The 26,989-nt window shown below is 32.7% G+C and overlaps 1 protein-coding gene across 1 annotated transcript in view; it reads right to left on the bottom strand.

Annotated features, from left to right (window-relative positions):
- The window catches only part of LOC129230480 (anoctamin-5-like), a 129,545-nt gene extending 107,270 nt beyond the window's left edge, over positions 1-22,275 (bottom strand). The window contains exon 1 of the mRNA XM_054864882.1: positions 22,006-22,275. Within this exon, the coding sequence (XP_054720857.1) occupies positions 22,006-22,272 (267 nt within the window). The 5' untranslated portion in view covers positions 22,273-22,275. The remainder of the gene's footprint in view (positions 1-22,005) is intronic.
- Positions 22,276-26,989: the final 4,714 nt, after the last annotated feature.

Below are 26,989 nucleotides of genomic sequence, written 5' to 3'. Positions count from 1 at the left end.
GGGGTTTGGAACATGGAGTGGGGCGGGAAAAGTCATTTGTGACGGGCTCCAAAATTTCTGTGCACGCCCCTGTTCTTAGCTATCATAGTTTGAAATTATCTAGATATAAGCATCTTTTTTTAAATGCTACATATTTAATCCGGATAATACAGAGATCTGGATAAACGAGGGTCGGATAAACGAGGTTCTACTGTACTTCTAATCAACATTCGACAGCAGCTCCCACACGGTAACTTCAGAATTATTGCCATATATATCTTCATATTTGTAACCTCGAAAAATTGTAAAAATACAGCACCTGAACTTAGCTTTTCTCAATCTGATATTGATAATATTGATTGACGTTGTCTTGTGTTTTAAAAGGACATACGAAATATCGAAAAAAAAGGAGCAAAAATGCAGTAAATCATGTACTGAACGCATCTGATGAAAACATCACAATTCTGACTGTAACATCAAAAGAGGCTAGAAAATGTCCTAATGTAATGCTTTTATCTTTGTCAGAGTTCGCTATGCATTGCTAAATATTCGATGAGACTACTCAGAATTTTTCCTCCAATAAATCCGTATGTCTCGACTTTTATTTTCTCTTTACTTTATTGGTTCTTGAATATATTTATTCGTAGATGAAAGTCAAGGGGAAAGCTCTTTTGATGCATTTTCTTTAAAAAAAAAAAACGTCAGTTTCTGAAGTGTTTTACAATATTATCAATTTTTCTTTGATGTTTTATAATAAGAGTGACTAATAAGGGTGATCATTTTCAATGAATGAAAGTTAAAAATTGTCCATTAGCGGATGATATGGGGGGGGGGGCATAGGGGGAAAACTGTCCCGTCACTTTTGAAAATAATAGGACTTGCACCTCCACTTTCTGAGTTCAAAACGCGAAATTTCAACGGACGCGACGCGGGAAGTCTTGGAACGTATCCCTCGCGTAAGTTGAGATTCGACTGCATATGCGGATGGCATTGATATCGAAAGCTTAGCTGGAAAAGTTTGCATGAAATGGAAAACATTTTCGTTATCAATACATTTCTATAACCCTGCAATATTTGTTGTTAGCCGGCCAAAAAGGCAGTTTAATATCATCCTCTTCCATAACATTTACAGTAGCTTCTATATTTTAGGAAGATATTTTAGCACAATAATCTCATTGACATCTAAAATGTTCCTCCACGGGATATTCTTTGCTGACAGAAAATACAAATGTGGTACTACTTGGCAGTTATCGCTTATTCTTTTTTTTCTAAGCTCATGCTCTACTCAAAAGGCGAATATTGGGGAACTGAAAATTTCGATGCCAAACAAATTAATGGCGTCAAACAGAACGTATGGCGTCAAAATAGTCTGATGTCAGCTCGTATTTTTCAGAGCCTTACGAATCTGATTGATGCAAAGTTTTACTCGAGTAAGACTTGCACCAGTCAGACTGTTTGAAAACTCTTTTTTTTTTTTTTTTTTTGAATCTTTATTTAAAAGTAGCTTTCAGAAATCGCTTCAAACAACTTTTTCTTACAGCGAACTACTCGCTACTTTAACTTTTATTGAAGTAGTGCACTACACTACAAACTACTAAAAAAAATGTAGCTACTACAGTAGCGGGCTGCTTCCAACCGCTGGTTCACGCAAAAAAAACATAGTACCAAATGAAATAATTTTACCTTAGAGGTAAAGCACCATGTGTCCATTTATTCAAAATCGTGCTCAAAGCCCTATATTATTCAACTTCTTATACAGTAGGACTTCGTTTATCCAGACTATTGACCCAAAGGATTAGCGAAAATCCGGATAATCCGGGGAGTATGGAAAGCAAGCGGAACAGTCCTTAAATAAGCAGCCGTACCTTTTATTACAGCAAAGTACAATACTTTGTAACAAAATAACATAGGGCTGTTCTGCACAATTCACACTTTATCATTTATGTATATTATTCAATCAAGCATTTCATCATTTACAGTTCAGCTGCAGTGATGTCGGACGGACCCTTCAAAGTACGCCGTGATGCGTGTTAGATTGCAGTAATTTATTGCGCGGTCTATGCAGGAGTCGTACACTTAATCCTTATAATAAGCAAATGTTTTGCGCACCTTTACTTCGGTTATCATCACTCAAAAATTATTATTTGTTCATATAAAACCTATTTTACTTCTACGAAATTGATCCGGATAAATCAGCAATCCGGATAAACGGAAGCCGGATGAACGAAGTTCTACTGTACTCTGTTCCGAAGTATAAAGCAATAAGTCCAGTGAGTAATAGTAATTCAGATAGACAATGGAAAGGACCACTTGCTGGCAAATTTTTCATGCTGGTTTAGAGGTAAAAGAATACATCTTCTGGGCATTTTTGTTTTTGTGACATAGTGCACCCCCCCCCCCCAAGCCACAAATATTCAATGTACAGACAGCATATCAACTCTTATACATCTTACTCGTTATGAAAAATGTACTAAGTATTCGTTTCTTTCCTCTTTCTTTTAATCAATTATGCATTTACATATTTATTCATTTAGAATTTCGTTCCGATGGATTAAAAGTATGTCAGTTCAAAATTTAGCTGATGGAACCAAATCGAGCGCGAAGCGTTAAAATCATTTTCGCTGAGTAAAAAATAATAAAATACAACTATCGAAAACAAATGAGACAATATAACTGTAACTAAAATTTTTACCGTTAATTTTTATTATTACTTCATTAAAATCGACAAGCTAAAAAAAAATGGTTAATCGGAGGACTAAAATTGGCCACCTAGCTCGTCTTTATTTGCTGAGAGTTTTAAAAACCTTACCAAGAAAGCAAATGAGGAGACAAAATGACATAGTAACTGAAAATGTTTGGTTAACTAGTGTTATTACGGATGAGCTAAAATTGGCCACCTAATGTGTCTTTATTCGTGAAAATTTTTAAAAACCTTCAAGTTATTCGCAATTTTATTTGTCATTTAAATTTTAGAGATGTGTAATTTGTTTATTACTTTCTTGAACGTTTGCGTTTCTATTTTGCTGTTTTCATAAATGTGTGCTGATACCTCCTGGTTAGTCATTGTTGGAGAGATAGCATTGAAAATCGTAAAATATTGAGTCGCGCACTTTTGTTTGTTGTTTAAATTTGTAAACTGTATATATCTCCTTCTGACACCTTGTCAAATGCTTTTGTTTTTATAATGATACAAGCATATCGCTCATGGGCTGCAATAGCGGCACAACTCAAAAAATCGAGTTTTGAGATAAGTGGGTTTAAAGTTTTCGTTGCTAAGGGAAATGCATTTTACTTCTGCCATCTTACGACGCAATATTGAATCATGAATTGCGCTAGTATTGCTGCTGAAAAGAATGTATTTTCATATTTACACCTGTTCTTAGTAAAAAATGCGTGTTTTTTGAGTTGGGCCACTATTGCAGCCCATGAGATATATCGCACCCCAACAAAAAAAGTGACACAACTCAAAAAAAAAAAAAAAACCCAGCAATGGAGAAAATTAAGGTTAAACTCAATTTCAGTAGTTTGGGGGGATTTTGTCTCAAATAATACAATACGCTCAAAACTATTATGATATGATGTTCACTGGTTAGCTTTTAATGTCTAAAATAATAACACATAACTTAAAGTCCAAAAAAATTCCTTCTAAATTATGAAATTTAATGATTTTTCATCACTGATTATATTTTTTTACGCAACCACGCATCATTTATGTATGCAAACTTTGTGCGAGTTTTTAGGCAAGAAATAGCATTAAATCTAGATTTAAAACAATAGTTAGTACCTTTTTTCAAAACTTGGAATTGTGTCACTTTCTTAACCGGGGTGCGATATGTGTGCTGCTTACCACTTATAAAAGTAATCATCATATTGTACTGTGTAGAGCATGAAGAGTTACTTTATGAATCTTTTAAATAAAAAATAAGAATGAAATACCAAAAATTAAGCTAACCTTTACACCTCATTCCATGCAATTATCATCTATGTCCAAAGAACTACAGTAACGTAGATCATAAACAGTTTTCTCCGGGTTTTTTTACAGAAATTTCAAAGAACCGTGCGATGTCCCTTCATTTAGTCCCACGTTTGGTTTCGTTTGAGACAGAACAACGGAAGTAAATCAGTAAAAAATAGGGGGGGGGGGGGGGAGAGAAATATGTTTTTAAGTTTTTTAAAAATGGGATAAAGAACATAACGCTCAAGATGCAGAGCTTTTTACTAAATGCTATATTACACAAATTAACGATTTACACATTCAAAAAAATCCAGTGTGCAGTCTGAGTTCGCTTAAAGTATAATTTTACTCAATGTGTTATAAAATTATGTCCTGCTTTGATTACAAATTAGTTCACGTTTCGTAAAAGTGATATCCCCATTTATGTATATTATTACAACATCGCTTCAAAGGCATACAAGGTTCTGGGTTTTCTTAAACGTAAGACTAAGGATTTTTCTAATAAACAAGCGCTTAAAACGCTTTATCTTTGCCTTGTGCACTGCAAACTTGAGTAGTGTAGTCTTGTTTGGGACCCCTACTACAATAATAAAGTTAAAACTCTTGAGGAGATTCAATCCAAATTTGTTTATTACTTGTGTTTACAGAACTGCTAATCACGATTTTTTGACTTATTCTTACTCTTATTTATGTAATATTAATATGTTCGCAGTCTTAAATCACGCCGTGAACTTTTGTGTCTTCTTTTTTTTTCTATTAGATACTAAATAACTTAATTGACTGCTCTGATATTTTTAATTCGATCCAACTTGCGGCCTAAATAGAACTCTTAGGAGTCTTTCTTGTTTAAATTTTTTTTTACCAGACTTAACTACGCTGATAATTTTTGTCCTTTTAAATTTTACAAACTTTTTAACATTTATTGTCGTGATTAAGATATTTTCAACATGTCATTTTACAATCATAAGTCTAAATGTTTTAATATTTTAAATGTATAATTAGTTTTAATTGGTATTTTATATTATTTTTGCCACTGAAGATTTTTTTCTGTAGTGTGCAATACTTTCAATAAATAAATAAATAAATATTTCGTTGCAATAATCTTTAGAATTCATGTTATAGAATAAATAGTACTTCAAATTCAAATATCTAACTCCATATTGAAAAAACTGACAAACAAAATGCATGAAATAACTAATATTAGCAGAATTTATGTAACAGACCTCTAAAACTGTTTGATACACGTCAACTTACTTTAAAATTGAAAAAATGTACTTGTGTCGTAAGTTCTAAGTGGAGTTAATACAACAACAAATGTTTTCTATTTTCAACTAAAATTCAGCAAGCATAGTCGAAAAGCGTTGAAAGTTTCCAACAAACAATGAAAATAAACACAAGACCAGATATATATTTTTCAAACTTACTAATGTTCAGAATATAATGCTGAATATACAAGTCTATTCAGTAAAAAATAAATATAACAGATAATCGAAGCATTTTAGTAAGCAAATAAGAAAACATTACCTTTTCACTTGGAAAACCAATTTCGTGCTTTATTTTTAACTTCATTGTAAACTAAACAATTCCAGAGAAGGTCACAAATCAAAATTAAGCTCAACAGTAACTTCAGTTCACATTTGCACAAGTACTGCAACAATTACGATGTAGTAAAGAAATTATTTACAAAATACTGTTGATAAACCATATTTTTGTGCTGAAATTATTTTGAAAAAACAGTCGAAGAATAAGTTTGTCAACAGAAAGTAGTAAATCCTAAAGAAAAAGTTAGCCATTTTAAAGAAATTATTTTTCTTCTTTCAATTGAAAAAATCCGATGGCGCTGCGAACGTTTTCTTTCTCTCGTTTTTTTTTTTTTCGTATGTATGGCACGCTATCTCCTCCTGAATGGTCGAGGTTTAGGGGGGAAATAGATACCAAAAATTGCAAAATTTTTCCAAGATAGAGATGCCCATATCCCCCCCCCCCCAAGTTTAATGGCGCAAATTCCTCCCTCCCCCCAAGAAAAAAATCCTCAACCATCTTTCCCTTTTTTATATTTTAATTCTCTTTTTTTATTTCACTTATTTTTTTCAAATACTTTTTATTTAATAATTTATTTTAAAATTTTTATTTATTTATTTATTTTTAAATATTATTTATTTATCTTATTTATTAATTTTCAGTTATTATTATTATTATTATTTTAACAGAAAAGTTGTATGCTACACCAATGACACATACACTCATACAAATACTTCAAAATAAATAAATGAAATGAAATATAAACAGAATGTAATCAAATAAAGTAAAATAAATAATTTAAAATAAAAATAAATCAAGAAATAAATTTAAATAAACAACATTAAAAAATAAAAAAATCGAACCCCTCTCCCCCCCCCCCTCCCCAAAGAATTGGATGACCCAACTTACGCCATAACCCCCCCCCCCCCCCCGTGGACACCCCTGTTTCAAGTAACCCATGATGGGTCTCATTTTTGTGGACGAAGATATTGGGGTCTCTGTGGGTGTATGGTAGAAGCGTAGCCGTAGTTCCTGGGTGTCATTTTCTCTATTTGGGCTGTAAAAGTTTCTTGTGTTGTAATGTCTGTGAATAAATAAAGATGTCCAACTTCTTGAGGCAATGGCGCCCGATTTTTCCGTAGTGATTGTTAACTGTGGACATATCAACAACAACATAAACGGAGATTTCAATTTTAAAAGGCAATAAAGATTCCTCCCTAAATCTAGTTGTGAAAATGTACTCGCTCAGGTATTATTTTTTACTCTTTGAATGTGGTATATTTCTGCGTGAGAGGGAATTCGTTTGGAGCTCCTAAGCCAATAAATACAGTTGTTATAACCCTAGTTAAGCGCATAATCTGAGGCTATGCCGGTAGCGCATATTCTAATTATTCGTGCTCTATAGTTTCCAATTAATTTCCGCAGCTCTGGCTCTATGGTAGGTCAGGAGTCGTGGCAAGAAAGTCGTGAAGCAGGAAGTCGTGGGTTCGATTCCCGCCGGTGCCCTGGGCGTTATTTCCTTCTCTTGTGTTGTAAATCTTTCCTGTGTGTGTGTGAAGCTGTTTAGCTTTTATATTAAATAAATAAATAAAAAACTTCTCAGATGACAGAAAAAGTGGCTAGCTTACATTACAATGTAGATAAGCAAAGAATTTATTTTTTCTGTTGCGGTTTTTCTTAAGTAGTAACAAACAAAATTTCAATAATTGTCTCTAGAAAACATAGAATATGTGATTTTTATTCTTTCTTTCGCGACTGAATATTCAGTCTCTGCAGACAGACTGTAGATAAAGACCCTATTTTATTTTGTTTTTAAATCAGAGGTTACCAAACTTTTTTATTCCGTGGACCCCCTACCTAGTGCTAATTCCAAAATTACTAACACACTGTAATCAAAAATGCAAAACATTTTTTTTTCTACAAAAAGAGAAAAAAAAAAAAAAAAAACCTTGAATTTCCCCAACTTCAATCCGTTACAAGATTTTACATCACAGAAAACAATTCGTTTTCTGTGATGTAAAATCTTGAATCCTTGTTACATGAATAAGTATTATGTAAGTATGCAATTAAAAATTGTGTTTAATTCCCTATAGCACTTGTAGATTGCTTGAATTTTAGTCATAATTTGTTTAAAATGGAATATATGCTAGTGGACCCTTATTTTCATCTCACCCCTAATTTTTTTCTTTCGTTGACATGCGTTCTTTGGAGACCGGCGTTACTCCTGGGGTTCATGTGGACCACTTTGGGAACTATTGGTTTAAAGGAAGACCTTTGTCCTTATAGTAATTGAGATTTTTAGATAGTTATTAACATTATTTAGGAATCGTTGTCTTCAATCTGGAGAGGATTTAAAAATATATATATAGTCTCGTTTTATTTATTTATTTATTTATTTATTTGGCGGAGGGGGGGGGGGGGAAGATTGGCGGGGATAGTTCCTATTCTAGTGGTGCTTTTATATTGACTCTTGACTTGTTTTCGGGAACTTTTCTCACTCTAAAAACGTTTTTTCGGGACTCTTTCCTGTCATACGGATTTCTAAAAGGACTATTGGCGTCATTTAAAAACTATTACCTTTATTTTATTAGGGGTTTTTAGGGACTGATGTTCTTATTTGAATGGAGATTTTATTAAACTAATTTAAAATACGGTTTCATTTTCATTTTTTCTGCTAAAAATAGGTGTTTTTCTTATTTTTTAATATTTTAATATATCAATAGCATGCTTCATTTTTTTATTTCAACTGTGCAGGTTTCATACTGCGTAGGTAATTTATGTTTTGTTGATTGCTTTACTTATTATTGTTTCACTTTTAAGGTGTGCCGGTTTAATAATGCTAATTTCGTATGATATATTTAGGGCAAATAAGAAATCTGAAAAGATAGTTTTAAATTGTTGCAAAACTATAGCTTTTAGAGACATGAAGTCATCAGCCACAGAGCATGTATGCTCGAAAAGAAAAAAACAAAACGTTTCAAAACAAGTTTAAGTTTTTGTTATTCTCGATCGCAGAAACTTCATTTCGTCAGAAACAAGTTCAATTGCTTTACAGTACAAGTACAACCTCTTTTATCCGGACTAACTAGGGTCAAAGGCAATCCGGATAACCAGAATTCTGGATAATGCGGATGGTATGGGTAATAAGCAAAGCAAATCCTTTAATAAGAGGACTTACCGTTCATTACGACAAAAAATTATATTTTGTAACAAAATTACATAGAATTGTTTATGAAAACCATTTTTTCACATAATTTCTTTTAAAAAAATTGCTCCACAGTCTTTTGGCTCAAACACGTGCTTGAATTAAGCGCAATAATCCCAACTTTTTCTCACTATTACAGTTTAGCTGCAGTACTGTTTGTTAAAATACCATAATTTACTGTACAACCTATGCAGGAGCTGTACATTTAATAAAAATAAATAATAAATATTCAGGGGCTAATCGTTATATTCTTCTCAATTTAAAGTTATCATATGAAGATAGTTTTTTTAAGCCTACAAATTTGAACGGGACAATCAAGCGATCCGGATAGACGAGGGCCGGATAAACGAGGTTCAATTGTATTTATTAATTTTATTTTTATTATTTTTTTTTCTCAATTAACAGATAATTTCGGTAAATGCAAAGGAAAAGTATGGTACAATTAAAAGCACTTGAATGAGCGAATTTTGATATGAGCGAAAGATTAGACTAACAGAAATTAATTTTCCTAATATAAATGACAACATAGGATGAGTGACAAAAAAGTAGCCCGGCTAAAACTAGCATTACCTTGCATTGTTTCATGCTTTAATATAATATTTTTTGTTGTTGTTTTGCTTTATCTTTGTTGCTTAATCACAGTGATGTTGATTGTTTTTCTGAGCGCAAAATTAGTGAAACCATTTTTTTTATCGATAATACCACACCAGTCCTATTCACTATAAAAATGTACAAGACTAAATGCCCTGCATTATGTTGGATTTTCGACAGTGATTCGTGACTAAAAAAGATAGGAAATTCCTGTTACAGAAAAGAAAAATATAAATATTTTTATCCTTGAATATTATCCGAGCAAAAAAATAAATACTTTCCAGTAAAAGTTCGGCGAATCTTTCAAGGGGAAAAAAGATAGATGGAAAGAAAAAAGGGACATTCGCCTACGTCAGTCATTACTTTCTCCAAAAGAGATACCTTTTTTTTATCTTTCTTTTTCCCCAGAAGTCGAAGACTTCAAATATCTCTTGATAAACCCAAATATCACAACGCATCACGCTTGCATGCCTCTCCCCCCCCCCCAATACCGATAATGGGAGAAGAAGTTTTTATTTCGATGTTTAGTTATTGTTGATTAATAAGGGGCTTCAGTTGTTAGTTACAGTAAAACCTGTAAAGTTGACCACCTTTGTAAGTTGACCACCTGCCTATGTTGACCGCTTTTGTCGGGAACGGAATTGGACCTATCTCATATAATGAAGGAAAACCTCTGTAACTTGACCACCTCTCTATCTTGACCACCTGTCTATCTTGACCACTAATGTAAACCAAATTTGGTTTGGAGTATTGTAAAAAACCCTTTGTAAGTTGACCACTTGTTTTTTTTTTTAACTTAATCAAGCAAATTATTTTCTTTTATTATTATTTTTTTTTATAGTTTTTCAAGAATAATTTTGATGCTTTAGACCAGCATTTTACCAACTAAATAAAACAGCAGCATAAAACTTATGCTGCTCTTTATTCTCCGAAGTTTTTCTTTTGTTGTTCTATTTGAGATTGCTTTTTGTACTCTCCGTTCAATGAAAACAGAAAACTGGTGTCAGTAGAAAAAGTACAAAGTCTTTTCTTCCAGTAGCAATATTTTGAGGCAACACTGGAATTGTGCTAAAGAGAAAAGTTACTTATTTCTGGTGCAAGAGATTAAGAGATAGGAGATTTTCATTTTCAACTGCCTTTATGAACTAGGAGAGTCCAGCTTGTTGCTCTTTGTGTAAAAGTTGTACATAAAATGGTTTCAAAAAGAAAGTTAGTTGAACTTGAGATTGATAAAAGTATGATTAAAATTATATGAAAAGGTAGAAAGTCGGCGAAAATTAGCTGACACATACGGAATTTCTAAAACTAGTGTCTAATTTAGTAAAAAACGAGTAAAAAAGCAAAAATATTTGAATAACATTTTAAATTATTGTTTCAAAGTAATGTTAAACAATAAAGTGAGTTAAACAGAAAGAGTAAGTACCAATTATTCCAGAAATGAATACATGGTCCATGGTGCAAGAAATGACAAAAAAATAAAAAAAAAAAATCATTACCACCCTTTATAAGTTGACCACCTGTCTAAGTTGACCACCAAAGTACTGCACCACAAGCGGTCAACTTACACAGGTTTCACTGTACCACGAAAAACATTAAAAAGTTTTCCCATCAAATTGAGAAACACGAAAATGCTTCTTATTTCAGTTAAACTTTTGAATAATCTATGTTGATGAAATAACTTTTGCTTCAAAAGCTTTTTATTTATTTGTTGAGAAATAGTGATAAAAGTTTCTTGTATGCAATATTTTTTGCAGTATACTTGGTTGACGAAATACTAAAAACTTATTTTAAAGTTCAATAATTTGTTTACGAAATCGCTGGATTTCGCAACAATATGGAAATGTACTTTTTTTTTTTTTAGTTTATGACATAACGAGCACTATTTTACTAAATTTATCTCATTTATAATTATTTGTGAGTGCCTTTCAACATAACTGCAATTTCTTAATATTGAAACTGAGAAGAGTTTTAAGGAAATGTTATTTTAGCTTTGAATGTTTTCTAGTATTTTATTTTTTTTTCATTTTTATATTTTTTTCCCAGTTTTTTTTAAATTAAGTTTTTAAACTGTCCGACTTTTCAAACAAGGTGTGGTCTTTATGACGTCACAAATGATGCTCTTTGGCGCATCTTTGTACCGCGTTTCCAGGTTATGATAATTAAGAGGCGAATTACTTCTTTCTTTCTTCTTTCTTTTGGTGCTTAATTGCACAGGCTTGTTTTTGATGAGGACTACAATCTGAGTGTTTTGCCTGCCTTACGCATGATATATTTTTTATTAGACATATAAACAACACATGAAAGAATTTACATCACAAAGAAGGGAAAGTACAATCGGAGCGGGAGTGGGAGTCGAACCCACCGCCTCAAGTGTGCCAATGTCAAGCATTCGCTTAGACCGTTCGGCCACTGAGGCCTCAAGAAGCGAATTAAAATTGCGCTCTACACTTGCTATCACCATATCGTTGCCATTACACGTGAGTAAAAATGCGAATTAAATATTTTGCTCTTTGAATGGCAACACAGAATGGCATTTCATCATTTGTGATGTCATCGGCAAGAAATGTAAACAATAAAAGCGCACCGATTTAAGTATTTTTTTAAAAAATATTAAACTTGAACAAATTATTTTAAAAAATGGTTAGATCCTATGATTTTAAGCATGTTCTTTCAGAAAAAAAAAAATACTTTTAAAATTTTGGAAACGACCCCATCGCGCCAACATTTTGTAATAGATATTAACATTTTAATTAAACTTGAGTGAGCACATTTTTAAATCTTTACATTTGATACAAAGATACACTTGACACAGTATTATATTTATTAAATAACTTTGTTACTTAAAATTTATTTTATTTGCATACGTCACGACATCGGAATTCATCCTCCTCTAGTTTGCTGTATGCATTACTTAATACTTTTGCTGTATTTATACAGCAATATCAAAACAAATGGCAAATGTTACAGCTAAAGCTAAAAAAGAAAGGAAACACATCTCATTTGTTGGAAAAAAAATAATTTAATCCGTTGAAATAATATTATGTATGTGGCTATTCCACTGAAAACAGTCATTTTGTCCCCCACGTGACACTTCCTATATTTCATAAAAAGGAATAATTTAAAAGGTAATGACGAAATTTTTTACTAAAGAAGTCTCACATACATTTGTGGTTTCTTGAGTAACAAAATTTTGTTCATTACCCTTTTAAATTGTTTTTTTTTTTACTGAAATGTACGAAACGTCACGCGCGGGACAAAATTACCGTTTTCCGTGGAATGGCCCAGTATTTGCCCAGTCGATTTACCTGATTTTTTCTAGAAGAAAAATCAGAAAGAAAAGAAAAGAAAAATCGATTCTATCGCAAACTGAGCAAATAAAAGTTTCATTTTCATTCAAATTTTAATTCGTTTTCAGTATGGCACAAACTTAATTTATCTGCTTATTTTCTGTGTAGTGTAGTTTTCATTCATACTTGTAGTTTTATGCATTTTTTTCTTGGGGCTTTCCTATCTTTTGTGTTATACGAATTAGATAAATTAAAATACAGATTCTTTTCTCATCTGATTCTTCTCTTTGTTTTTCACGCATTTATACAAATACAAATATAAAAGGGACGACTATCAACAGGCTCAAGGCACGGCTAAGCTGATCCTAGCTAGGCAGCTAGGCGGTTTTTTGAACGTGGTACATTTTAAACAATGGCTGTTTATTTTTATAACGAGCATTTATTAGCTTTCATTTGTTTAGATTTAAGTTACTTTGCTTTAAACATTTTTTTCCAGTGGGGCTGTGTAAGAAGACCAGAACTAGTGCGCTCCCCGACAAGGCATTATTCTTTCATGTGACACCATTAATGCGTTGATCCATGACAGAAGTAGTTTTTGACGCCTAGTTTCACCAGATGGAGACACCTGGGCTCTCTTTGACGCGAAACCGCACTAGGAATTTAATTTTTCCGAGGGAATTCAAAGCCAAACAAACACCCATGGGATCTTTTACATGCCGTATAATCATACGACATGGGCGCTGATGATTTTCTGCATCTCAAAAATCCACTGACAGGCCACATCGGTCAGAACCCGGGTCCAAGGCGTAGATGGCCAGCGCCTTACCATCACGCCACCAGCCGCCTAACATGTATTTTTGAGTACAGGTTTTCTATCCTTAGTAAAAAATTCTGAAACTCACAAAAGAGCGAAACATGAATGACTAGGCAGTAGAAAGAAGAAATATGAAGAGTATAAGGAACGAATAGAAAAAAAAGAACTAAGCTGCAAATTGGATTAGCAAAAGAAGATTGTGCAACTGGATGAAAATGCATGAATATAAGAAGAATAAATAAACTATCAATAAGAAGAAACAATAGAGAGAGAATGAAGCTCTTAATATAACTTCATAGGAACGTGGTGTTTCATAGAACGTAAAACCTAAGAGACCATTTCATGGAGGAGTAGCGCGAAAAAGTAACTTATTATCTCAGTCCTATTCAATTGTACAAAGAAAACATTTATTATTCTAGTCAGTCGAATACTTAGGTATCTCTACCTTGGCGACGTTTCAATTGCAAATTTTACACTACCGAAAATGTTGTTGAGTGTGTGAAGCTAAAATTACAATTAACTATCCTCTTTTAATTAATTCACACATAAGTCTTTTTAACAAAAGAACAATATATATTTCGTCGCGAGGTTCAAAATTATCATATGCTGTTGAGTCGAGGGAATTCGCAACTCCTGAGCTCAACGGCATTTGTTTGTTTTACCTTTTTCATCCGCTATTAGACAGTGGCTGCAACGCCCCCTATAGTTTATTGGAGTTGCGAATATATGCCGCTTGTTGCCACACAAACGTTTTACAAATTTATAACTTTTAAGAATTATGGTCGTGCCAAATTTCATTCGTAACAGTACGCTGCATTAACCCTTTCGGCCCCACCGAGATATATATGTTCCGCAGATGTTTCCAAAACACCCTACGTGATAAATAAGCTAGAAATTTTGTGAGTTGCGTGACCACAGGTTTTCTTTGGCTACACTGATACTTTAGCGTAACTTTTTACTGATAGATAGCAATTTTACTTATTTTATTTAACCTACTAATGTTCTAATTTAACCGTTTTTTTTTTTTTTTTTTTGATATTAAAAACTAGTTGAAAGGGTTAAGATCTTTGTATCGAATCTTATTTCAAGTCATATTACAATTTTATCTACAAACTTCTATACTAAAGATCAGCCTCATCACTGCCCCAATACTTCCGATTAAGGTTCCTATCATTTCAAATAATCCTTGCATAAAAAATTCCTCTAACACTCTGCTAATCAATTACGATACAGTCAAAAAAACAGCAAACTATTGCATTGCGAATGGGTGCTATTTTTCAATATTATGCTGTCATTACCATTCAGTGACTGCCCTCGGCGAATATGCCGATAGTCATATATTTCATTTTAGCTCATCTCTCCGAGAGATTTCTTTTCGCCGGTTTTAGCTTATTATGCAATGATTTCACCACACGATCTGCTTGTTCATGTTTCTATGTTCTAGTCTTTTTTATTTAAAACTAACTTAACCCGTACTTGATCACATGTAATTTAATTCAAAAACTATTTTTTAAAATTTATTTATGCATTTATTTATTATTTATTTTATTTAAGTTTATTATTTTTATTTTATTTTTACTCCCTTTTACAAAAAAGGAAGTATTGTATTCGCGAAAAAAATTTCACTCAAAAATTGGCCTTAATTTCCATTTTTCTTACCCCCGAATGAATGTTGAGTTTTTTTCGACCCGATCACACATGGATATATGCCTAGGAATGCACAGACACCCGAAATATCCATTTTGACGACCCCCGAGTTAATTACAACGAATTTTCTCATGACGTCCGTATGTACGTATGTATGTGTGTATGTATCTCGAATTACTCAAAAACGTTATGTTGTAGAAAGTTGAAATTTGGTACGTAGACTCCTAGTTGGATCTAGTTGTGCACCTTCCCTTTTGGTTGCATTCGGATGTTCCTAAGGGGAACTTTTGCAACTTTTTGGGGGGAAATCATTGTTAATTTCGATGTAAACTCAAGTGGTCTTATAATTTGTCGGATATTTGGCGATATATTACCAGTCTTTTGATCGCCAAGTCTTGTTGCCAACTTGGCGACAAATTTGGCGATTTTCTTTTTTTAAATTTGGTTTCAATTTGGCCATTGTTGGTGATAAGCAATTGAACCACATTAAAATTGCCAATAATGGGGAAATGCCATTGAATTGGAGTAAAAGGAAGTCATCAGCTCGTGCTTTTATATTATTTATTTATTTATTTACATTTATAATTTATTTATTTATTTATTTGTTTTTATTTATTTTTATTTTTTTCTATTTATTTATTTTATTTTATTTTATTTTTTTGCACAAGCACTTGGTTTTACATTCTGGGCCTTTGACTTTATTACATTCTTGATTAAATTACTAAAAACAAAAAAAAATCTTTACATGATACTAGGTCAAAGGACCTACCTGCGTTCTCTCAGCCTACTTCAATGCTCAAAGAACATAATAGCCTGAAAAATGACTATAGGAACATGCTTAGACAGAAAAACAATTTATTTCTCGTTTACATTCTATCTCTCATTGCTTATTAAGATGTTAGAGCTCTGAACTATGTTATTTGCCTCGATTCGTATAGTTGTTTTCAGGCCATAAAGAATTGACTATTGCCTATTCGTGGAGGATTTGCAAAACATCTGTTACCCAATAGACATTTGGCACTGTTTTTCGCTCTGACGGTTTCTTGACTTTAAATTTTCTTTGATTCTGATAATTGATTCGAACCGCTTTTAACACTTATTAGTTGATTTCTTTTTTTTTTCACTTAAACGGTCAAGTGTAGAGTATGTAACACCAATATCATATTCCTTGTATACTCCAAAAAAATTTAGGACCTTGGAAAATTTGCAGTGATTACTTATTTACACAACCGAAATAGTACAATACAAAATCAAGGTCTTCTGAGGTGTAAAAGATCCCACCTCGTCTATCAAGAGTTGAATTACGGGTGGAGTTTTTCGAACAACAAAATTCTCTTGCACAGCTATTCGAAACCGTATTTCATAGTCTTCGGTTAAAATGAAAACTGAACAGTTTTAGCAGTTTACTGACTCCTTTCATTAGCATATGGAACTGAAATGATGAATTCAACGATAATCAAACATTCTTTCTTCAAATTATATCATTTCTGCGTTTCTCATTGGAAATTCTGCAAATTCAAACCTACAATTTGCAGATTTCGAGCAAATGCGCTACCATTGAATGAAGACAAAGGAAAATAAGCTGAATAAAGAATGAAATCAATCACTAATAGTTCTGACAAATACAGTTGGCTCTCTGTTTAACGACTTTCAAGGGATCACAAAAAATCGTTCTTAAGTAGAAATCGTCCTTAAAGTAGTCCTGTAGTTTCTAAAGAGATATGCCATTTTCACAATTTACCCACCACACTTCGGAATGAAGGGTGAATTCGTAAATTTTTCCCGCACCGGAACGCCTATCAAAAATTATTGAGACCTATGTCGTGACCAATTTTATGTTAAAAGGGAATTTATTTTTCCATAAAAGCAGCGTACCATAGTTGTGTTCCAGCACCACCCATGGTAAATATATATCTCTGTAAGAAAAAACTATAATTTATAAAATCATGGTTATGTTTGAGGAAAACTTAAAAAATGCACAATATTCTAGTTAACAGTGTGTTGCAAAAAGAAACTGTTGACTTTTCTCAGTAGGGTCACTATCGGGGAACGGGGGAGGCGGTCCCCGCTGGGTGACACTCTTCTAGGGTATGACACCCAAAATAGTTTCAAGAGTCTGTGAAAAACATAAATACTTCGATTTCTGAAAATTCCTCCCCACAAATTTCATAAAATATATTTTATCTATCAAACTTCATTGAAAACGGAGCACAATAATTGGGAAGGGGAGTTTGCATATGCTTTTAAGGCAAATTTTACATAAATGCATTCATAATTTATACTTGTCTTTTTCTGTACATTCTTTAAAAAAAATAAACTAAAATTTGTTTTTGAATATTGTTTGTATGAAGGAGGGGGGTGACACCACAAAATTACTGCGCCCCGGGTAAAACCCGTGGTAATAACACCATCACTGCTTTTCTACAATATGAGTCTGCTTTTACGAACTGACTGAACTAACTGAAGAAAATATTTCCATATGTTGGTTATTTTCAATTGCGCAGAGAGGGTAACACCCCAGAGCTGTGTTTCTGAAAATCCTAAGACGTATGTCCCTATTATCAGTCTCAATATGTCCAATTTTATGTACTCGTACATCTAAAGACTGGCGTAACCTTTTCCCTCCAAGAAGATAAATTCTGACTGTACTAGTGGTGCCTTTTATCATAAACATGTCACAAGGTAGAATGGATAAATTTATACTAATCACACTCGAATGTAATCATTTCTACAGGATAAGATATAAGTTTATAATCTGCGCTTAAATAATTAAAAAATGCAATTAGCATGACAAGTGTTGAAATTTTCACTTTTGTCCACAAAAAAAAAAAAGTGAACCGTCATATTCAGTATTTTTATCAAAACAAAAAAGTTATTCTTAAAAGCTTGGAGCTTTTGCGAGTATACTTAATATTCCAAAGTTAGTGTTGACTCATGGTCTTTTATGCTTTATTATACTCTTCCGTTAAAGATAAAAAATAGAAACGGCGATTAGAACATAAAATGTCCCTTGATGTACTGATATAAAAAGACGTTTTAAAGCAAAAGGAAGTCTTAAATAAATGAAAACAAACTAGTAACGCATAGATATTTCTCAAACGTGAAACATGTTCATGGTGCATTACAATTTTTTTTATTAGCATGCGAGCTTCGTTTGACGAAGATACTTGCTCAAACAAAAGATTTTAATTCCAAAAAGTTTTTAACTCCTGCTCATAGAGTTAACTTATCACCAATTCACTCATTACGAAGAGTACCGAAACGACCGAAAATAGTTATCAAAAAATTAGAAGACTTCCTATTTCCATGTTTTGTCGAACATCGACAACTTTTCAGAAATAGATTTGTTATTTAGTTCTAAAACTTATTATTTTGACACATATTTTTTTTATTTTGAATATTTCATCATGATCATATCATAAATAAAAGTCAACTTTAAAACTTCTTGACATACTGAGTTCTTACATTACATGGAAAAACATAAAGAATGTTACCTATCCGCTAAGTATTTATTGCATTACCTAGCCGCAAGCAGCTGATTATATTAACTTGATGAAACAGAATATGCATCCATACATCCAAAATATTCAGGGAAACAAAAGAAAACAGAATCTTCTGCGTAATCTTTTCAGTCAAAAGTACAAAGAGGAATACTTTAAAAAAAAGGGGGGAGGGGAAATAAAGTTTTTTTTTTTTTTGTAACATTGTATCAATAGAATAAGCTACAAACGTTAAACTTTTCCAAGTGTATAATTGAAATAGAGGGATGAAAAAAAGAAAAACTATTTATCCCAAAAAACAACAAATAATTTTACTTATATTTTTTAGTTAAAGAGTAATTTTGCCACTAGTAAACGCTTTTTTTAAATATAGAGAAAAAAATAAAATAAAAACTAAATTAATCTGCACACTAAAGACAACTGAACCTCATATTTGTAACATCAACTTCAAATATTTTTAATTATTTTCCCTTTATTGAATAATTAATGGTACCCGCACGGCTTTGCCCGCAGTAGAAAATTAAAAGGTCATTTGGTTCGCCATTGCCAGTATATTTACAAATAATGGATGATGAATTTCTCGCCAATTTGCTAGGTTCATTTCCTCGAACATGTTACGGTTCTACGTTATGATAATTTGGTAATTTAGTCGTCCACGTTGTGATAATTTTTTCGGTAAAATTTTCTTAAAATTGGAATAGAAAAAGAACAAAATCGAATTTTCGAAAAATAGCTTCGAAGTGCTATAAACCGATTCTGTGCCAAATTTCATGAAAATCAGCCGAATGGTCTAGGCGCTATGACGAGGCGCGTCACAGAGATCCAGACATCCTGACAGAAATCCCGATATCCAGACAGAGAGAATTTCAGCTTTATTATAAGAAAAGATAAACAGATGCAGTTACAGAAGGTTTTCTTTTTTTAAAGATTCTTCTTTTTTTCTGTAAAATGATATTTCCCTATCTGTTACTGAAATAAAACAAAATCATTTCTTGCTCTGATCACCATTATCGTAAACTAAATGTTTTTTGTTTAGTAAACCTGCGTTGACAATGCACGCAATTGTTCTCAGAACCGTGCCACATTTTATGTGGAAACGAAAGCGGAAAAAACGCAATTGTAAAAAATGGGGAATGCCGGGTCTTGCCACAGGCACAGGGCCTTGGAAATTACTTATTCCGTGAAGTTATTGTGTAGTTATGTTGCTAGTGAACTGGGGAATCAGGTTTGGGTAACTTCCTATAAAAGAGGTCGCGATCGCAAGCTGGCATAAAAAAAAAAGATTGCGCGTGCGTGATGAGAAGGAAATCAAATGACAATTAAATCTGTAACTCTAAATCAACAGTGTTCCATATTAGAAAACATTTTAATTTAAATACCGGCTTCTATAAAAACTGCAAAAAAACAAAATTGTTGAGCAAAAATTTTATGGATTAATTCTGTAATAGAAAATGAAATTAATGTTCTTTAACATTTTTAACGTCAGATTACCACTGTCAGTTACGTGCACAGAAATTTTGGGGCCCGTCACAAATTATATTTCTGGGGCCCCCTCCATATTGTTTACCCCTATATTTCACACCTAGTTTTTAAATATTGGGCCTCCTTCAGGCTCGGGTCCGGGACAACAGGTGTCCCTTCTCCCTGTGCACGCCCCTGACCACTATATGCATAAAAAATGAAGATGAACTCTCGTTTATAAAAGCAAAAATTACCAAAAATACTTAATAATTATTTTTTTTAAATTTTGTTCTACCAACCAAGATATGTATTTCACTCCCATTAAAATTTTTTGCTAAAACGTGAAACTTCAAGGAAGGCCCACTCTAAAATTAAAAGAAAAATTCGAATTTCAGCCTCTGTGTGAATAAAAGTTCTGAAGAAACTGCAGCTTGGTCAAATGGCGCGTAACTTGAATTTCAGGTACAACCAGAGCTTGACCTCCAGCAAAAGAAAAGCAGGAGCTCTACAGTCTCCAGAATCTATTTTCATGCGTATAAACAGCTCAATTCTGTCCCATAACTCCCAGGTTCACAGGAACAAACATTAGATTTCTACTTCAAAAATCAGTAGATTTTTTTTTTTTCAACAAACAAGAGATAAAATAGCAGATTTTACGGTGAAAATATTTCAAAGCCGTTTTAAAAATTACATTTCATTTGATTCAGCACTGAACTAAATAACACTTGAAGACTGGCACTCAAAATAATTACAAATTTTCGTTTAAATATATGAATCAAGGTTTATATGAACATAAACACAAATTGTATTTGTGTTTATGCCTTTTGACAAATCTTAATAATAATTGAAAATTAAAAAAGAAATTGAATTCCTAACAAACATTGTATTTTTCATCACATTCGCAGTATGAAGACGATAATATATCTTTTTATTAAATAAAATAAATTCAGAATGGTACTTTAATCGGGAAGTGGTGTACAATCTTAACAACTAAAACATAATCGTTGAAATTTTTTGGGTTAATTTTAAAATAACGGAAGGAAAAAAAGCACTGATTTGGTATATATTTTGCAAATTTTATTGTTCTTGTTACGCTTGATCTTTGGAGACTTTGCAGCAGTTTTTAAAAGTAATTTTTGCTAAATTACTTTAAAAAACGGAAAAAAACTCATAATTAAGCGGGAAATCGGAAAACAACCAAAAAAAAGGTGGAAGCTCCAGCGAAAAACAGTAGATTCGGGATTTATGAATAATGCTCAATCTGCGACGCATGGACTGCATGCGGCCCGTGAGGCTTTTCAATCCAATGGAAAAAAGGCAAAACTTGGAATGAGGTTGTTTCCGTTAGTCAAAAGTACTACTTTTGATCACTGAAGTTGATAGAATGAGCAAATAATAATAATAATAATAATAACATAGAGAGGGGAAAATCTTTAATTTTCAAACCATTTAATTTTCAATTATTTTTTTAAATGTCCGATTTTTCGAATAAAGCGTGGTTTTTATGACGTCACAAGGGATGAACTTTGGTGCGCACTAAACTGTCGCGCTGAATGTTACTCTTGCTGTCTACTGCGTTTCCACGGTATGATAATCAAGAAGCGAATTAAATATCGCACTCTACGCTTGCTATCAACCGTATCGTTGCCAGTATATGTGAGTAAAGAAGCAAATTAAATATTAATTTTTGCGCTAATGGCAACAGTGAATGGCATTTCATCACGTGTGATGTCATGTGCAAAAGCGTAAAAAAGGAAATTGAATCTGCGCACCGATTAAAAAATATTTTTTTAAACATTGAACTTTTAAATTATTTAAAAATTTAGTCAAATCCTATGTCTTTCAGCACGCTATTTCAGAAAAAAATACTTTTAAAATTTCGGAAACGACCCTGTTGCTCAAAAATAATTTTGAGGCAAATAATTTCTCAAAGTGTAAAAATTTTGATACCCCTTCTCTAGAAGTTGACTGAAGCTGTTGAATGTCTCGCTTTTAAAAAGAAAAATAAATGGTCACCTTAGGTATGAATGACAGAAATGTCCTACCTCGTCTACTATGTCTTCAACAAAGATATCCTCCCCAGCTCCTGCTGCAGTCTCTCGAAAATGATTTAGCTCCGTCATACTCCGGTGTGGGGGGAAGTATGCAACCGTAGTTCTACGGGTCCGGTTCCAGTCCGAACCCGAAAACAGCTGGACTCGACGCTGGACATCTATGGCCAAACTGGAGCGGCGGTCTTTTTCTCGCCGGTAGTCCAGCGAATGCGTGTCCTCATCATCCAAAGGGTGCACGGAAGAACTGTTGCTAGGCATGAGTTTTTTTGTACTTTAAATAAATGCTCATCGGTATCAGCTCTAATGGCGAAGGTCAAAATAAGTTAGCTCATCTGATAAGTTCAACTTGGAGAAAAACGGAAGTGGAAGTAAAGCAAGTCAAGCTTCAGTTCAGAAGAAAGCATTCTTCTTGTTCGATTTCTCCTGATAAATAGTTAATGAAGCACAAAAGTCATGAACGATTTAAATCAAAGATGTAGGACAACATATTGACGTTAACTCACTGATGACCAGTTCTTTTCCTGTTGTTCAAGTAGAAATATGATATAATACACGAAATGAATTGATGGTGGTCAAACAAAATCGAAGCTGTGCAAGAAATAAATAGTTCTTAGATAATAGTTCTATATGAGTAGCTCCAAAAGTTGTTTCTTGAGATTCGGTTCAATGAATTAATTTTAGATTTTCATCAAGTGCGTTTAACAATTTTATATATTTAGATGTTCATTAAGCAAGATGTTAAAATCCTCACAGTAGAATCAGTTTACTTTCTTTGTTTACCAAACTCGTTCATAATTTACGCCATTCCGTAATAGAAATTTTTCAAGTGAACCATCGAATCCAGTTACAACAAATAATTTTATACTTGATACTAACAAAAATTCGATTCATTTCATCTTGTAATTCTTCATACACATCCGTATTAAAAATGACATTATGAATAAGTTTTTCAAAAGCCGGAAAAAAGGTTCTTTAAAACTTGCTAATAAAGTTTGGCTCTGTTATACCTTTGAAAATTTTACACGCACTTTCGATGAAATTTATCTAGAGAATAGTACTCTTAGTCGATCACCAAATAATTATATTTAACGAGAAACAATTCGCTTTCCTAAACTATGTGGCAAATAAGGGAATTTGTTGAACTCTTTTAGATCTTAGTTTGCTAAAACTAAAAAAGTGTAAAATACTTTTTTCATTAACGAATTTTCCAGCCAAGTAAGCTCGAATTTTTAGAATAACTTGACTAAAATAGCATTTTTTTTTTTTTTTGCCAATATAGTAACAAATTTTGAATTGTAAAGTACATAGAGTACCAAAATTTAAATAAATTGTAATTGAAGAAGCCTGCGATAATGCTTAGCATAAAAGATTTTTAACAAAACATTTCTTAGTATTTTATCAATGATAAAAAATGATGAAATTGCACATTTAGCATACCAATAAAATGTCGAAAATATGAATATAATTTCACTTATATATCCACCGATACGTCAATGTAAAATTTGGGGGTACGGTTTTGTTTTTAGAAAACAGTTCAAAACTCAAAATTACATTTAAACTTTACACTAATGATTTGGAAACCTGTATTAAAAAGGAATATTTAAGTTTAGATTCTGAAATAATGTTAATGTTGAAAATGTATATTTTAATTTTCTGTATGACTTGTCATACGTAATTTCTTCAAATCATGTTTTTTCACTTAAGTAGTTTTCCTGAAAACTCATGAAGGAAAAACTGTTGAAAAGTATTTTAAAGCAGATTTCTTATTCGTAAAATAATAACACGAACATATATTTTTTTTAGACTTTTTTTTGGAATGAAGAATGATACTAAATTACATCTAAGACAACAAATCTTCGAAATACTTTTGAGTGTATGCTTAAAGTTTAAAGAAAATCAAAGTAGTTATTTAAAGGACATAATGTAATTTGAATTTGTTTGCTCATTGAAAAAATGGGTTCTGTGTAAATGAATGCTTTCTGCATTTTATGTCACAAACAATAATGTTATTAAATTTAAAAATAAATAGTTATGAAATTTTTTTAATCACAAAGTACTTATTTTTTCCCGTTTCTTATTATTTTAAAATTTTAGGCTGAAATTTCGTAAATTCACATGAAAATAACGACTTTTTAAGCTATCTAAACTTTATACTTTTTAGAAGCTTTAAACGTAACAATCTGAAAGGGAAAAAAAAACATTTTTTTGTACTCGTGTGGTGTATCTAAACAGATCTTTTATCAAAAAGGACTTTATGCTAGTATTCAGTTCATATGACAAGAGAACGAAGTATTTTTGCACTTTGTTTTATAAATCATCTAATACAGTATGATAAATTTCTAAACCAAATAGCTAGTAAAGTATTTTTATCTGATTGTCGTACTCTTATGCATTTTTCATCCTGTGACTTTATTACCAAAATAATTGTTTTCTGGCTGATTGATCTCCAAGATATCAAAATAACGAGCTTCTTTATTGCACCATCATTGTCTTAAATTATTTAGTTATGTCTTTATGTGCTTCTTCAATTCATGCTAAATGCAAAATACTATTTGTCATCTCAAGTTAGAAAGCCATAAGTAGATTTTAACTCTAAGGTAAAAAGTAAAGAACGAAAAAAGCGATTACTTTTCAAAAGGTACTTTTGAGTGAAAATGACTTAACTTGCAAGCATTTTCCTGGATATAGGAGCAAATTAAAAATGAAAAACAGCTAAAAGCAAGTAATAAACTCACACTTGGGACAAACACTTTCTCGAAGGAAATAAATAGATGCACAAATTTCTATAAATCCTACAATACGAAACAAATATATATAAACAACTCCTTCTTAACTGTAACCACAGGACTGCAATTAAAATTCATTTCGATCGTTTGGTTTTCGAACTCTCCGAAACAAACTCAAGAGCGTGCATTCGAGCCCTTTTATTCGAATCTCCCACTTCGCAGGACACTTCTTCGTGCGACATCCGTCCCGCGGATGTGTCTCCAAAGGTCAGGCCCCGATTTTCCATTTTGCGTGTCTTTTAGATTCCACGAAAGTGTCGTTTCTCGTTCATGGTGCCACGTGTTGACCGTGTTTTCGATTCTGGAACACCTGCTCTTGCCCCTGCGAGCTGCGAGAGCGAAAGTGCTCCTCCGCGAGAGCTACGGAAACCGTCTGAGCTCGGAGGAAGTCCCTCTTAGAACTGTCATGCGCGCTCGAATCAATGTTTACGGAAATGCTGGCCTCTGACGTCATCTTCGGCATCTTCAGCATCCGCTGAGGGTCGTGGATGTGTACGCAGCTGACGCTTCGGCCATTTTGGTGTGTGAAAGGTCAAGATAATCTTATTTTTTAATGTGAGAGCAATAGGGATTCGAGATAATGACTTTTCAACAAAAGAGTAATATTTTAAACCACACAACTACTTGAGCATTTAACGGATAAAAATCGGTAATAAGTATTTTAAAAAAAAATCAAGTGTACACTCACGGCGTTCAAATAAAAATTTAGCATCATGGAAAAAAATATAGGTGAAGCAATTGGAATGTTTAAAATATTAAGTTTGATTTTATTTTTTTAAAATCACAATAAAACGGATATCTTCTTTTCCTGTCATTTTCTCTCTCTCTCTCTTTAAAAAAAAAAAAAAAAAAAAAAGTTGAATTCATTACTATTTGGCTTACACTATTTTCGTATTTCCGAAAATCTCTGAATTCATCTTTTTTCAAAATAAATTTAACTTCTGTAAAAAAAAATAATAATAGTAATTGAAAAAAATCGAGTTTGTTCGAAATAAAAATCGGTAATTTGAGTTATTGCATAGATAAAAGGCTAGTTTCTTTGTTATTCACTAACATGTTAATGTAAAGAAATGTAAAGCGATTAAACTACGTCATAGATCCCACATTTGCAAATTAATTGCCAATACGGGATTCGAGGCTACAAGGAACCCCTTTTTCAATATAAGATATGTGAGCTTATCACAACTTTCGAGTGTCAAGCTCGCATCTCTCGCATAGAGTCGAGTAAAATACACTTGGCACACTAATACGCTCCCATTTCTCGTAACCCTGACCCTCCAGTATGTGTTTGCAATTCATTCGCAAACATGTGCACTATTTTCAATCAACTTATATGTGACTGGTGTTTTCACTGAAAAGTGTTTTTGCCAATATGATTTATTTCTTCTCTCTCTCTCTCTCTCTCTCTCTCTTTTCTTTCTTTTTCAAGATAAAGCTCCATTTGCGCAAAAAGTTTTGATCTTGACTTTATTTCAACACACCAAAAAAGTTTGATCTCTATTTTATACAATATAAATGCAAGCCAAATTGCATAGGGAATGTCCATAAGTGATGCCACACTTTTTTTCGGTATCTATGGCTCTCTTCCCTCTTTCGTCACATGTCACGCCATGTTACATACACATATTTTTATAAGAAATGCTTTTATTTCCTCACTAGTGGTACCCGCACGACTTTGCCCGTAATAGAAAAATTAAAAGGTCTTTTAGTTCGCCTGTATATTTACAAATAATGTATGGTGAATTTTCATGCCAATTGGCTTGTACCCATGTTACGGTTCCACGTTATGATAATTTCGTATCTCGCCAATTGGCTTGTGCCCATGTTACGGTTCCGCGTTATGATAATTTCGTAATTTACTCGTCCATCTTATGATAATTTTGTTCTTAAAATTGGAATAGAAAAAGAACCACATCGAATTTTCTAAAAATCGCTTCGAGGTGCACACCTCCATGCTACAAAATAACTTTGTGCCAAATTTCATAAAAATCGTCCGAACAGTCTAGGCGCTATGCGCATCACAGAGATCCAGACATCCTCCGGATATCCAGACATCCAGACAGAGAGACTTTCAGCTTTATTATTTTGTAAAGAAAATGTGATTTTCACACTGAAATATATATGATCGTTATCATATGTTATCGGAACCTCTTTCTCCCCTCTTGTCACAATATCCATCCCCCTCCCCT

Source organism: Uloborus diversus, chromosome 9 (genome assembly GCF_026930045.1).
Source record: "Uloborus diversus isolate 005 chromosome 9, Udiv.v.3.1, whole genome shotgun sequence".
Lineage (NCBI taxonomy): Eukaryota > Metazoa > Arthropoda > Arachnida > Araneae > Uloboridae > Uloborus > Uloborus diversus.
Note: the sequence above shows the minus strand (reverse complement) of the source record. Positions and strands in the feature narration are given on the sequence as shown.